Consider the following 13905-nt stretch of genomic DNA (forward strand, 5'->3'; position numbering starts at 1 on the left):
GATAAAGAATTCTCCATCTGTTTCTTTCAACATTTTGAAGATGTCATTACACTGTCTTCTGGCCTCCATGGTTGCTAATGATAAATCAGCTATTAATCTTATTGAGTATCCCTTATATACGTTAAGTCATTTTTCTCTTGCTACATTCAAGATTCTCTTGTCTTCGACTTTCATCAGTTTCTGGATCTCTTCAAATTTATTCTACTTGAGCTTCTTGAACGTATAGATTGATATCTTTCAAATTTGTGATGTTTTGGCCCCTTTCTCATCCTCTTTTCCTTCCAAGACTCCCATTATGTGTATGCTGGTACACTTGATGGTGTCCCACAGGTGTGTGAGGTTGTTTCTTTTTTTTCCATTCTTTTTTCTTTCAGCTTTTCAAAAATGGATAATCTCTGTTTGACCTATCAGTTATCCTTTCCCTCTTCTGCCAGCTCAATGTATTGTTGAGCCCCTCTAAGTGAAATTTTTATTTCAGTTACTATACCTTTCAACTCCAGACTTTTTTTCTTTAAAAAAAAAATTATTTATGTTTTGGTTTTTTTTTTGGCTGTGCTGGATCTTCATTGCTGTGTGTGGGTGTTCTCTAGCAGCAAGTTGGGGACTACTCTTTGCTTTCTCTAGTTGCAGTACACGGGCTTCTCATTGCAGTGGTTTTTCTTGTTTCAGAGCGCTGTCTAGAGCACAGGCTCAGCAGTTGTGGCAAATGGGCCTAGTTGCCACGTGGCATGTGGGATCTTCCCGGACTAGGGATCGAACCGTGTCTCGTGAATTGGCAGGAAGATTCTTTACACTGAAGTCACCAGGGAAGCTCCTCAACTCCAGATTTTCTATTTGAGTTTTTAAATGATTTCTATCTCTTTATTGATATATCTCTATATCTAGAAGAATGTGAGACATTCTTCTCACACTTTCCTTCTTTAGATATGGTTTCCTTTAGTTCTTCAAAAAATATTTATAATAGTTTATTTAAAGTCTTTGTCTATTTAGTCCCAAACATTGGCCCCCTCAGGGACATGTTCTTTTGGCTGCATTTTTCCCTCTATATATAACATACTTTACTGTTTCTTTGTATGTCTCCTAATTTCTTGTCAAAAATGGGACATTTTAGATATTCTACTCTAAAAATTCTGGTATCAAACTCTTCCACCCTCAAGGTTTATTGTTCTGGTTTGTGTGTGTGTGTACGCATGTGTGCACATGTGTTGTGTGGTTGTCGTTATTTTTCTTGTTGTCATTCATTTGGCAACTTTTCTTGACTAATTCTATGGATTGTATATTCCCTGCATTATGTGGCTTCTGAGTTCTCTGCTAGCTTTTTTTAAATTACTATTGTTTTTATTTTTAAACCTGGATTCCTAGGGGTCACACCTGGAAAGTATAATTTGGTGGTCAGCCAGTGATTGGTCAGATTTCCTTAAATGTCTTGTCTATATATCTTCCACCCTCTGCCAAGGAGATCTGTGTGAGAAGGCATGCCTTCAAATTTCAGCCAGATTGCAAGGTAGCCTGAGTTCTCACTTTCTGTTTACACAGAGCCTCACAGTCAGCCAGAAGTCATGACTTCGGCCCTCTCCTTTCCTGGCTTTCTTGTGGACAGTTCTTTAGATTCCCTGGAATATGTCAGAGCTTTTCAAAGTTCTCTATAGTTGTCTCCTTCTCCATGACTTCCTTTTAAATTCCCGCCCAAGGCATCTGTGTTTTCTGAAATTTATTCACCTTTGGGTGCTGAACCACTTAGTGGAGCGGGAGGGGGCATAGGAATAGTCACAAGGTAAAGTGTCACATACACAAAAATGTTACACAGAACCTGCTATCTTGCCATGATTTAGTTGTTTCTTTTGGATCAATTATTTTCACTTCATTTTATGCCCTTGTTAATTGCCAGAGTTTTGAACTGATTGATTTAAGTTGGTTTGCCCATATTTTCATTGTTTAAGAGGAATAGCTGGCTTATCAGTGTCCTCACTGCCATTCCATCCATCTCCTGTTGCTCCCATCTTTAAAAAACGTGACACTCTCTTTGTCCCACATCCCCTTGTAAATATGAATTTATTTTTCTATTTCTCTAACAACAAAACTCTTCAAAAGAGAAATTATTCTTCCTACTCATTTCTTCCTACTCTTTTCCCATTCTGTGTTTGTTCTTATAAAATATCTTAGACATATAATAAAAGAATATATGCATTATATACATGAATTATAAAGATAACAATAATAATGAAAACCCAGGAACTCCACCTTTACCCAAGAACAACATTAATGATAGCATTTATCCCTGTGTCATTTTCTGTCCCATTTCCCACCCCCTGCCAGAAATTACCATTCTCCTAGGTCTTGTATTTAACATTCCCCTGCTCTTTATTTATTTTTTTATTGAAGGATAATTGTTTTACAGAATTTTGTTGTTTTCTGTCAAACCTCAACATGAATCAGCCATAGGTATACATATATCCCCTTCCTTTTGAACCTCCCTACCATCTCCCTCTTGTTTATTTTTTATTCATATTTTTGGAGATGTGTAACCAATATGTTGTTTATTTGGCTTGGTTGTGAGATCCATAAAAAACTAGTATCATACTATATGTGGTCTTCTGTGACGTACTTTTTTCCCTCACTATTGCGTTTCCAAGATTCACCTGTTTTGCATGTAGCTGTAACTTGTTCATTCTCAATTGTATAATATTTCATTGGGTGACCCCAAAACAAACTATTCATCCATTTACATGTTGAGGGGCATTTGGATCATTTCTAGCTTTTGCTCTTATAGAAAGTGCTAGTACGAACATTCTTGTACATGTCTCCTGGTACACTTGCACACTCACTTTTCCAAGTTATATACCTATGTATGGAATTTCTGGTTAATAAGACCTATAAACATTCATCTTGACAAGATTATGCCAAAATGTATTTTAAACTGTTATTACCAATTTACACACCTTTCAGCAATTTATAAGAGGTCCCATTCATTCACACACACCCTATCAATACTTGATATTGTCCCACTTTTAAATTTTTGTCATTATAGTGAGTCTTTGTGGACATAATTAGCATTTTTCAAATTACTAATGTGGTAGAGCACTTTTTCATGTTTATTGGTCATACATGTTTCTTCTTCTGTGCAACGACTGTTAATATCTTTTGCCCATTTTAAAAATGGATATTTTTATCATTTTTATTGAATAACAGAAAAGTTTTAGCTATTTGGCTTCCCTCATAGCTCAGCTGGTAAAGAATCCGCCTGCAGTGCAGGAGATCCCGGTTAGATCCGTGGGTTGGGAAGATCCGCTGGAGAAGGGATAGGCTACCCACTCCAGTATTCTTGGGCTTCCCTTGTGGCTCAGCTGGTAAAGAATCCACCTGCAATGCAGGAGACCTGGGTTCAATCCCTGGGTTGGGAAGATCCCCTGGAGAAGGGAAAGGCTACCCACTCCAGCATTCTGGCCTGGAGAATTCCATGGATACTACTCATCATTTGTCAGTTACATGTTTTGAGTATCTTCTCTCAGTTTGTGGCCTTGTTTTTTTTTCTTTATGGTGTCTTTGCATGAGCAGAAATTCCTAATTTTAAGTGAGTTAAACAATTCAATTTTTTCTCTGTAGCCAGTTCTTTTTGTGTATTGTCTTCCCTAACCTGTGGTCATAAAGATATTCTTTATTTTCTTCTAATAAAAATTTAAAGGTTTACCTCTTACTTTTAAGTCCTCAATCTAACTGGAATCGATTTTTGTGTGATACGAGTCATAGGGCAGAAGGCCAGTTGTGTTATTGCCCCCATGGATAGCGCTGTGATCTGAAGTGCCACTTCTGTCATGCATCCAAGTTTCACATTTGTGTAGGTCTGTTTCTGGGGTCCCTGATATTGGCCGACTTTTTGCCCCTGAATCAGTACTACACTACCTTTAATTATTTAGCTTCATAAAGAGTCTTGGTATTTAATGGAGCAAAATTTTCCCATCCTATTTTTCTTTAGTAGTAGTATATATTCTTGGCCCTTTGTTATTTCAAACACATTTCAGAATGAGCTTTGTCATGTTTACAAAAACATTGGAATTGGAGTAAATCTGTAGATCAGTTTGAAGAAAATTGCTGTGTTTATCATGGTGACTCTTCCTGGCTCTACACATGATATATCCTTTCATTTTAAATAAACTGTTGAATGTCTTGATAGAGCTTTATAATTTTCTATACAGGTTTTTGCGTATTTTGTATTAGTTTTTTTCCTTGTTATTTATGACTTTTATAGATGAGATCTGTTTATAAATCTCATTTCTAATCTGCTGCTATAAATGAGATCGTGTTATTTAATATGTTTTATCTCTTTTGCAGGTGTATAGAAATGAAGTTGATTTTTTATATTGTTGTTATAGCCATTCATCTTGCTAAACTTTCATTACCTTTAGCAAACTTTTAATTTTGGAAGGATTTCATTTATAGAAAAGTAAATAAAGAGACAGTATGGAGAGTTCCTGTATACTCTTCACCATGATATGCTTATCAAAACTAAGAAAACAACATTGGTATATGACTATTAACTAAACTTCAGACTTTATATAGTCTTCTCACTATTGTCCTTTTTCTATTCTAGGATCCAATTCCAAATACCACAATGCATTTAAGTTGTCATGTCTCTTTTGTGTCTTCTGGTCTATGATAGTTTCTTAGTCTCCTTGTTTTTTATAACCTTAACAGTTTTGAGATGTATTATAGAATGTCCCACAATTTGGATTTGTCTGAAGTTTTCCTCATAATTAGACTGGGGTTGGTCTTGGAAAGAATACCACGGAGTTCAAGTGCCATTTCCATCACATCATATCAGGAGTATGTGATATCCCTATGACATCCCTGATGATGTTGACTTTCACCACTTAGTTAAGGTAGTGTTTACCAGATTGCTCCACTATAAAGCTGCTATTTTTTCCCCTTTTCACTGTCTTTTCTTTGAAAGAATTTAGCTCACCATCAAGGAGAAGGGAATAAATTAACCTCCACCTCTGGAAGGGGGTGTAATTACATATAGTATCTGGAATTCTTCTATAAAAAAGATTTATTTCTTCTCCTTTATTTGTTTGCTTATTTATTCAGTTGCTTGCTTATGTCAGTATGAACTGATATATATTTGTTTAATAATTTGAGTTATAAATCCAATACTGTTATTTGTCCTGTGGCTCAAATTGTTCCAGCTTTAGCTACTGGAGGCTCTTAGTTTAGCTTCTGTGTCCCTTTGATATGGCCCCCATCCTTTTGTTTTTAAGTACTTCCTTATTTGCCAGCTCTACAAAATACTCTCTACTTATCTTTGATCTTCCTGCCCCAACCCCAACCCCAGAATTAACCATTTCTCAAAGAGCCCTGCTTCCTTTTGAGATGTCTATATATTCTTTTGTGTTTTCTATGTTGACTGCCATATCAGCTATTAATAATGACAGTTTTGTTTTTTCCTTTCCAATCTTCATGCTTTTATTTTTTTTGTGTTACTGAGATGCCCAGGACCGCCAGTACAATGGCAAATAGAAAAGATGGTCGTGGGCTTTCTTAACTTGTTGGATATTTTAGAGGAAACACCACTAACTTTTCCATAGTAAGAATGATATTTGCTGTAGATTCCTACAGGTTTTATCAGATTAAACAAGTTCTATACTGTTCATCTCAGAGAAGGCAATGGCAACCCACTCCAGTACTCTTGCTTGGAAAATCCCATGAATGGAGGAGCCTGGTAGGCTGCAGTCCATGGGGTCGCGGAGAGTCGGACACGACTGCGCGACTTCACTTCCACTTTTCACTTTCATGCATTGGAGAAGGAAATGGCAACCCACTCCAGTGTTCTTGCCTGGAGAATCCCGGGGACGGGGGAGCCTGGTGGGCTGCCGTCTATGGGGTCGCACAGAGTTGAACACGACTGAAGTGACATAGCAGCAGCAGCAGCAGCATACTGTTCATCTATGATAAGAAGTTTTTGTTATTGTTTTTAAATCATTAAAGGGTATTCTTTATCTAATACATTTTCTGCTTCTTAGGATGATTATATTTTTTTCCCTCCAATAATCTGATGATGTGATAAATGACATTTATAGATTTTCCGCATGTTAGACTACATTTGCATTTCTGGTGTAAATACAACTTGGTCATGATCTTTTCCTTTTTATATGATACTAGATTCAGTTTGTTAATATTTTGTTTAGGATTTCTGTATCTGTGTTCATGAGTTAAACCAGTCTTTGATTTTCCTTTCTCAGGCTGTTTTTATTTGCTTTTGGCATCAAGTCCTGCTTGCATCATAGAATGAGTCAGTGTTCCCTCGTTTACAATATTCTGGAAGATGCTATTGGAATGATCTGTTTGGTAGAATTCTCCTGTGAAACCACCTTGGTCTGGTGTTTTCATTTTTAATATTAAGTGAATATTAAACTTTAAATATTTTCAAAATTTTTAATTAAAAACTTGAAATTTGCTTCCTTAACATGTTTATTTTATATCAAGTTTTATGCTTGAAATGGCTACATACAAATCCTGATCAAGACTTTTTAATGAAGTATTCTTCAAATTCTTAACAGTCACCATCAATAAAAATCTTTTTTTGTACAATTAGGTGATAAAGTATTTAAAACCAACTTCTAAGTTGTTTAAAAATGTTTAACAAGTGAAATGATATCTAACAGCTTTTGTTTCACTGACAAATATATTTTTAAAAATTTCTTGTGATAATGTGATTAGATTTCAGATCCAATTGAACTCTTTTGTATTAACTGTTTCAAAATAATGATGAAGCTCTTATTTGCAGAACATGCATCATTGTTAGAACCATCACCCTGCAGCTAGCTTGGACACCATTAAAAGGGCTCATCAGCTGCAAACGGATAGAAGTATCTGATATCGTGAAGACAGTTTCAGGGCTTCTCCTTGGAGCTACATTCTCCAGAAGCCTCTGCTTGGCCTCCCTGCACCCAGCCCCACCCTATCCAGTCACAGCTTGGGTCGTGTGTGGTATTTCTTGGCAACTGGAACACAGACTTCTCCAGCAGCGCCACGGGCCCCTTGTCCTCAGTGAGCAGAAGACTACAGAAGCTGGCTACTGAAGAGGCTGTCCAAGTCTTAGAGCTCCTCATTGGCCCCGCTTAGCGCAGTGCTATAACTGAGTGCTGGATGTTAGTCATTCATGCTCACCACCTTTAGGGACTGCAAAGGGATTTGTCAGACCCCATTTCACTAAGGGCCACCCTCTAAGGATCTCAACAGGAGGCTGCCCATAGAGAGAAGTGGCCTGCCTAGGGTCTCCACTGCCTTAGGTCCTATGTGGACACTCCAGGTCTAAGGGGATTAGTATTTTTTCACCTACCTGTCATCCACTTATCAACTGGGAAATTTTGTCTCCTGTTATTTTTTGTTCTTGTGTTTGTTTTTTAGTAGGAAGAGTTTTATCTATTGCTTCATTTGATAGAGGACTAGTCAGGATTTCTTTTTCGTCTTGAATCAATTCTGCTAAGTTATAGTTTTCTGGGAATTGGTCCATTTTGTCTGCCTTCTCAAGTTGACTGGCATAAAGTTTCCTTATTTTTTTTATTTTCTGCTGTATACAATCTGTAGTTATGTCTCCTTTTTCATTGCTAATATTGGTAATTTGTGCCTTCTCACTTTTTTTCTTGATCAATCTCACCAGAGGTTTGTCTATTTTATTAGTCTTTTCAAAGAACCAGCTTTTGGCTTTGTTGCTTCTCTCTATTTTGTCTTTGTTTTCTATTTCTTTAATTTCTGCTCTTATCTTTTTTGATCTCCTTCCTTCCACATTTTTTGGATTTATTTTGTTGTTATTTTTCTAATTTCTTAAATTTGACACTGAGCTCATTAATTTTCAGCCTTTCTTGTTTTCTTATTTGCACATTTAAGGACATAACTTTCCCTCTAACTAATGCTTTTCTACAGGTTCAAATATGTCATATTTTGTTACTGTTTGGTTCCAAGTACTTCAGCATTTCCATCATGGTTACTTCTTTGACTTGGGAGTTATATAGAAGTGTGTTTCTAAATATTTGGAGATTTTAAAATTTATCTCTGTGTTACTGAAGTCTGTCTTAATTGCATTATAGTCAGAGGATGTGATCTGTGTGATTAAAAACTGATATTTATTGAGATTTGTTTTATGGCTTAGTAGTGATCAATATTTTTGAATGTCTCCTATGTGCTTTATAAGACTGTATGTTCTCTAATTGTTGAATACAAAGTTCTATATAAGTCTGTTATCAAATTTGTTCATTGTATTGTTCACATTTTCTATATATAAACTGAATTTTTGGTAACAATATACCAATAATTGTAAGGTATATTAATATGCAGTTATGATGGTGATTTGTTTATTTCTCCTTGTAGTTCTTTTTTCTTTATTTTTGAGAGTATTTTATTAGGAATATTCAAATTAAGAATTGTTATATATTCCTGGTAAGCATGTAATGACCCTCTCTATTCCTGATGATGCATTCTTCCTGTCTGTTTTATCTCGCATTAATATAGCAACACAAATTTTTCTTCTTGTTAGGATTTGTGTGTTATATAATTTTCCATCCTTTTACTCTTCAACATTTTCATGCCTTTATACTGTAATTATATCTCTTGGGAATAGCATATAGTTGGACCTTTTAAAAAGTCTAATCTAATGATCTCTTTTTTAATGATGACTTTAGTCTGTTTACATTTATTGTGATATATTTTGACTTGTTTCTACCACCATACTTTTTAACCTCTATTTCCTACTACCACCTTTTTGATGCTTCATTTTCCTCTTTTTTTTGCCTGCTTTTATAGTTTTGAAATTTGTTTGTTTGCTTTTTTGATTAATTTTTTCCTTCCTACTCTTTGCAATTTGCCAGTTTTTTTCCCATTCTTTCTGTGGTTATCCTTGAAATTTTACCATACATGTTTAACTTACAAGGTTTAAAGTTGAACAGTATTTTAACCTCCCTCTTGAAGAATTCAGGAACCTTTGAAGCCTTCAGCTCTAGTTATTCCTATCGTAACTACATGTTATTCTTTTGAGTATGTTTGTTTGTTCCTTTTTCTCCCCTAACCTCACTAATATAACATCATTAGTATATTTTACATAGATAGTATGTGTTTGGATTTACATGCATACATTCTTGCATCTCAGACATCATTCTGGGATCATTTTCCTTCATTATGATTACAGTGTTTAACTGCTCTTAGAGTACATGTCTGTTGGTGTTAAATTCTCCTAGTCTTTATTATATGTGAATTTATTTATTCTCATTCTTAAAACATAGTTTGTTATAGGTAATATTAGAAGTCCACTATCTGTCTAATTGCTATTTTTTCTCTTTTCTTGGGGGTTGGATATTCAGGGGATTCTGCAGTTTCATTCTATCAGTGTTTACATATGTATTTCTTTTTTAGTATTATACTTTGGAGATGTTCTTCATGCCTCTGGGTTTATGTTTTTCATAATTTCTGGGAAATTCTCAGCCATTGTCTCTTCAAATATTGCCTATCTTCCATTCTTTCTATATTTTCTTTCTCAGAATTCCATTGGTCATATTTTGGACCTCCTCATTCTATCTTCCATATCTCATAATGTCTCATTGATGTTTTCTATTATCTTGTCTTCCTGAACTTCATTCTAGGCAATTTCTTCAGCTATGTCTTTCAGCTTATTGATTCTCTCTTCAACTGTGTCTGATCTGCTGTTTAATCTGTCCACTGAGTTTTTTATTTCAAGAATTATGTTTTTCACTTATACAAACTTCATGTATTTCACTTTCTAATCTTCCCAGTCATCCCTAATAGTCTCTTGTTGCTTGCTCATCTTTGTGATTGTGTTTATTATTTCTTTAAACATTTTATACAATTATTATTCAACCAGTAATCATTGTCTCTCTAAGTATGGTGTTATAAATATTGTTCACATCCAACTACATAGTACAGTTGGATTACATATCCTCTGTTGTATGCCTTTTTGTTTTCTTAGTAACTGGATTTTTTTTCTTTTGCCCAGTGTTCTAATACCATTACTAGTTCTTCTCCGAAATTCTTTTAAATTTCATATCAGATCATGTCCCTCCTTTGCTCAAAATTCTCCCATAGCTCCCAGCTCCCTTAGAATAAAAGCCAAAGCCCTCACCATGGCCCTTTACACAACCTGGTCCCCATCACCTCTCTGATCTTCCACTTTCCCCGTTACTCACTGTTCTCCAACCACATTGTGTTCCTTAAGCATGTCAGGTACCCCCCGCCTCCCAACTTCAGAGCCTTTATACTTGCTAGTCTCACATCTAGAATATGCTTCTTCCCAGATAATCTGATGACTTACCCAGTCACTTCCAGTATGCTCAAATGTCACCTCCCTAGAGAAGCATTCCCTGACTGACATATCTAAAATAGCCCCATTCACCAGCACTTTCTATACCCTTATCCTTCTCTATGTTATATTTTTCTACAAATCACTGATGACCACCTGATATATTATATTTATTTACTGTGATCAGTGTTTGTCTCTCCACAATAGACTGTAAACTTCACAAAGCAAGGACTCTTGTTTTGTCCATAGTTGTCTCTCTAGTGCTAAGAACAGTGCATAGTCATATTTAATAGACATTCAATAAATATTTTTGGAATAAACTGAGTGAATTAATGAATGAGTTAATGTGGAGGATAGAGGGAGAAACGCATTGAGAACTCAACTAGGCATGAAGGCCTTTCATGCCATGCCGAGGAGCTCGAGTGTCATTGTTCAGAAGGATAGGGGCTGTAAAAAAGCAGTGAGGATAGCTTCTGGATTCTTTTGAGAAGCAGGTTCAGAATTGATAGGGTAGTAACAAGACCCCATCTTTATGACTGGCCCTATACCCTGGGCTCTTGAAGGTGAACCAGCCTCTTTCTCAAACAGCCCTCAGACTGCTGTGTTGTCATGCCTACCTGTTTACTTGGTGAAAACCAAAGCCACTGCTCTCATTAGGCCTTTTGGTCCCAGCTAGGATCCTCCTTTCTCCAGCCTGTGAGAAACTGTTTCTTGGTCCCCAGGCCAAGCAGATCACCCCCATTAGGCTTTTTCTGTAGTATTTAGGCCGGGGGTGGTGGTACAGCCGCTGGTATAAAGCCTGGAACATAGTAAGTGCTGTCATAATGCTGGACACTTCAGGGAGGTAAGTTTCAGTTCAGAAAATTTTTTTCCATTGTAAAGGCTACAACAGGTTGTGAGGTTTTAATCCTGGCTTTTCCCCTAACCCCGTTGTGGGCCAGCATGGCTCCAGTGTTTCTGTCTACCCATGACTGTTTAGATACTAATTCTGTTTAATGTGTGGCCTACTCCCCTGGCTTTTTGTAACCCACTGATTTCATCAGAATGCTGTCAATACACACAGGTCCCTGTGGCATGCCCCTAGAGACACCCTCTCTGGGCCAACATCAGTTCATTAATCATTGTCACACTGGTTTTAACCAGCCAACTAGTTATAAGTTCACTGCAGCAAAGTTGACTGGACACCTAGTATTTATCAGGCCTCCTGTCCCGCACTGAGGACACAGAGATGAACAGGTGTGTTCTCAGACACAGAACCATCAACTCAGAGCAGTGGTCAATGCAGTAATAGTGACGATACAAGAGACTGTGAGAGCCCCTATCAAACCCACAACCCAGCTCAGGGTACCAAGGAAGGTTTCTTGGAAGAGGTGGTACGTGAACTGACTCTAAAAAAGATGAGTAGGAATCTTCTAGATGACTAGCAAGAGGAGAGGAAGGCAGTCCAGGCAAAAGGTACAGCATGCAAAGGCCCAAAGATGGGAAACAATGTGCTGTACACCAATCTAATTGCATTCAGTGTTCACCTTTTTTTCTGTGAGGTCATTCTAGGAGACCAAAATTCTGACAGGAGTTTGTGACCTCCTCTGACATGCTAATCTGTAAACTCCAGAAAAGTAATGAAAAGTTGGTTGGACACAACTGTCCTCAAACTTGTCCATACCAGCTTCCAACGTTCCTGTATTCCTTAAATAGATGATAGTGTTTATATTACCTGCTTCCTTTGTACCTCCCCTGGGGCTGGGGTCATTCCCACTGTCCTAGAGGTTATGGAGTCTCCCTCAACAACTTGTATAGAGATCTCGTGGAGAGGAGTTTTTCTGACTCCTGATATCAACCATGACATAAAGACTATTCATCTTTTAGGGAATGGACAGGGCCTGCCTATCTTGTTCTCGGACATTAGGGTTAACCTCCTCTAGGATTAATTCATACGTCTAATAATCTAGGACAAGTTAGTTGTAGAGTCTGGCAAGCCCGATTTCAAAGTGTGGAGCCCCCATATCTTGGTTGTGTGACCTTAGCCATGTCACCTGTCCTCTCTTTAAGCGTCAATTTACTCATCAGTAAAATGAGTTGAATACCCACCTTGAATAGTTGTGGGTGTTAAAGCATATGTGAGGTACTTGGCACCTGACCACCATTTACTGAACACCAGTATTAAAGGGAGAATTGCCTAGTGGTTAAGAACATGAGCAGACGAACCTGGATTTGGATTATAGCTCAACTACTTACAAACATTGGGACCTTGGTCAAGTTTCCTAACCTTTTTAAAAGCCTTAGTAAAATGAAGTTACTGCACCTACCTCAGAGTATGTTCTTCTAACAGGGTATATACGCGAGGTGGGAGCCTTCACAAGCCTCAGACCCCTCCCCAGCCTGCCCTCTCAAGAGACTCCCCCCTCCCCAGGGGACCTACCTTTAGCTTCCCCCTCTCTCTAAGGCTGACAAAGAGGACTGAGCCGGCCCCTCAGAGCCACAGGGCTACCTTGTTATAGGAGCTTTCTAATGTGAATTGGCTCTTGCATTTCTGGAATGAACCCAACATTTTCATCTTATGTTAAATCTTTTTTTACTCATCCTAGATTTGTTTTGCTAATAAATTCTTTAGGATTTTTGCACCTTTGGTCATCTACCATATTTGTCTGGTCAAAGTTATTAGAGGGCTCATCCAGTAAATAAATTAGTTGGTCCAGTTCATCTAAATTCTCAAATTAATTGTATCCTCTTGTTGTGTAATTTCTGCTTTATCTTTTATGTTGTTCATATTATTTATTTGTGCCTTTTCTCTCTTTCTTGATTAGTCCCTCCAGAGATTTTCTAGTGGTTAGTTTAGAAAATTTACCATAAATATTCAGTGTAAAGTCTAAATAGTATCATAATCCCCCACCCCAAACAATACAAGGATTTTATCAAATACTAATGTCTCCCAATTTACATGTTATGTTTGTCTACTATTTTAGTTCTTTGTTTTCTAAGGAAGATACTAACATGTATACTAGATGGACATTAACAATATTATTTGTGCAGTCAGTGTTTAAATAATTATTTACTATTTTATTCGCTCACTGTCCTTCTTAAACCTCAGACCTCCTTTTTGGAGATAAGTTTCCTTCTTGAAATAAATACTTTAGATCCTTTAGTGCAGATCTCTTAACAGGAAGCTGTCTGATTCTGTATTTATCTGTAAATGCCTTTATTATATTTTATTCTTCTTGAAAGATAGGTTTTGCTGGGTCCCCAATTCTGAATTACCTCTTTTTCTCTTAACACTTATAAAATATTATGGCACTGTCTTCTGATTTCCACTGTTGCTGTTGAGAAGTCTGTTGTCAGTTTGCCTTTTTTTTCAAGTGTTCTTTTTCTCTTGCTGTTTTGAAGATCCTTCTTTGATTGTTGCTTAACTCTAAGGGCTTTTCATCGTTGTTGTTCTTTGACTGTTTCTTTGTATAGCTTCTTGATCTTGCTTCATGAATGCAGTATTTTTTTCTTGTCACTCTGAGGACATTAAATAATAGTGTCTTTCAAAAAAAGTGTTCTTTTCCTTGCATAGTTTTTGTTTCTAAGTATGGGTATTTGGGTATCAGGGAGAAACTTACTGG

At 36.9% G+C, this 13905-nt stretch overlaps 1 protein-coding gene across 8 annotated transcripts in view; it reads left to right on the forward strand.

Annotated features, from left to right (window-relative positions):
- The window catches only part of KANTR (KANTR integral membrane protein), a 70834-nt gene that overhangs the window by 14866 nt on the left and 42063 nt on the right, over positions 1 to 13905 (forward strand). Inside the window, exon 3 of one of the 8 annotated variants that reach the window (XR_008708622.1) lies at positions 6237 to 6716. The exons of 5 other annotated variants lie outside the window; for them this stretch is intronic. Coding sequence is in view for 2 of the 3 variants with exons in the window: in XM_055565103.1 (XP_055421078.1) it covers positions 7587 to 7817 (231 nt within the window). In the remaining variant the exon portion in view is untranslated. Of the gene's footprint in view, positions 1 to 6236; positions 6717 to 6768; positions 9940 to 13905 lie in introns of those variants that run through there. 2 more of the 8 variants (XM_055565103.1, XM_055565102.1) reach the window with 2 other exon arrangements.

This window comes from Bubalus kerabau, chromosome X, assembly GCF_029407905.1.
Source record: "Bubalus kerabau isolate K-KA32 ecotype Philippines breed swamp buffalo chromosome X, PCC_UOA_SB_1v2, whole genome shotgun sequence".
Taxonomy (NCBI): Eukaryota; Metazoa; Chordata; class Mammalia; order Artiodactyla; family Bovidae; genus Bubalus; species Bubalus kerabau.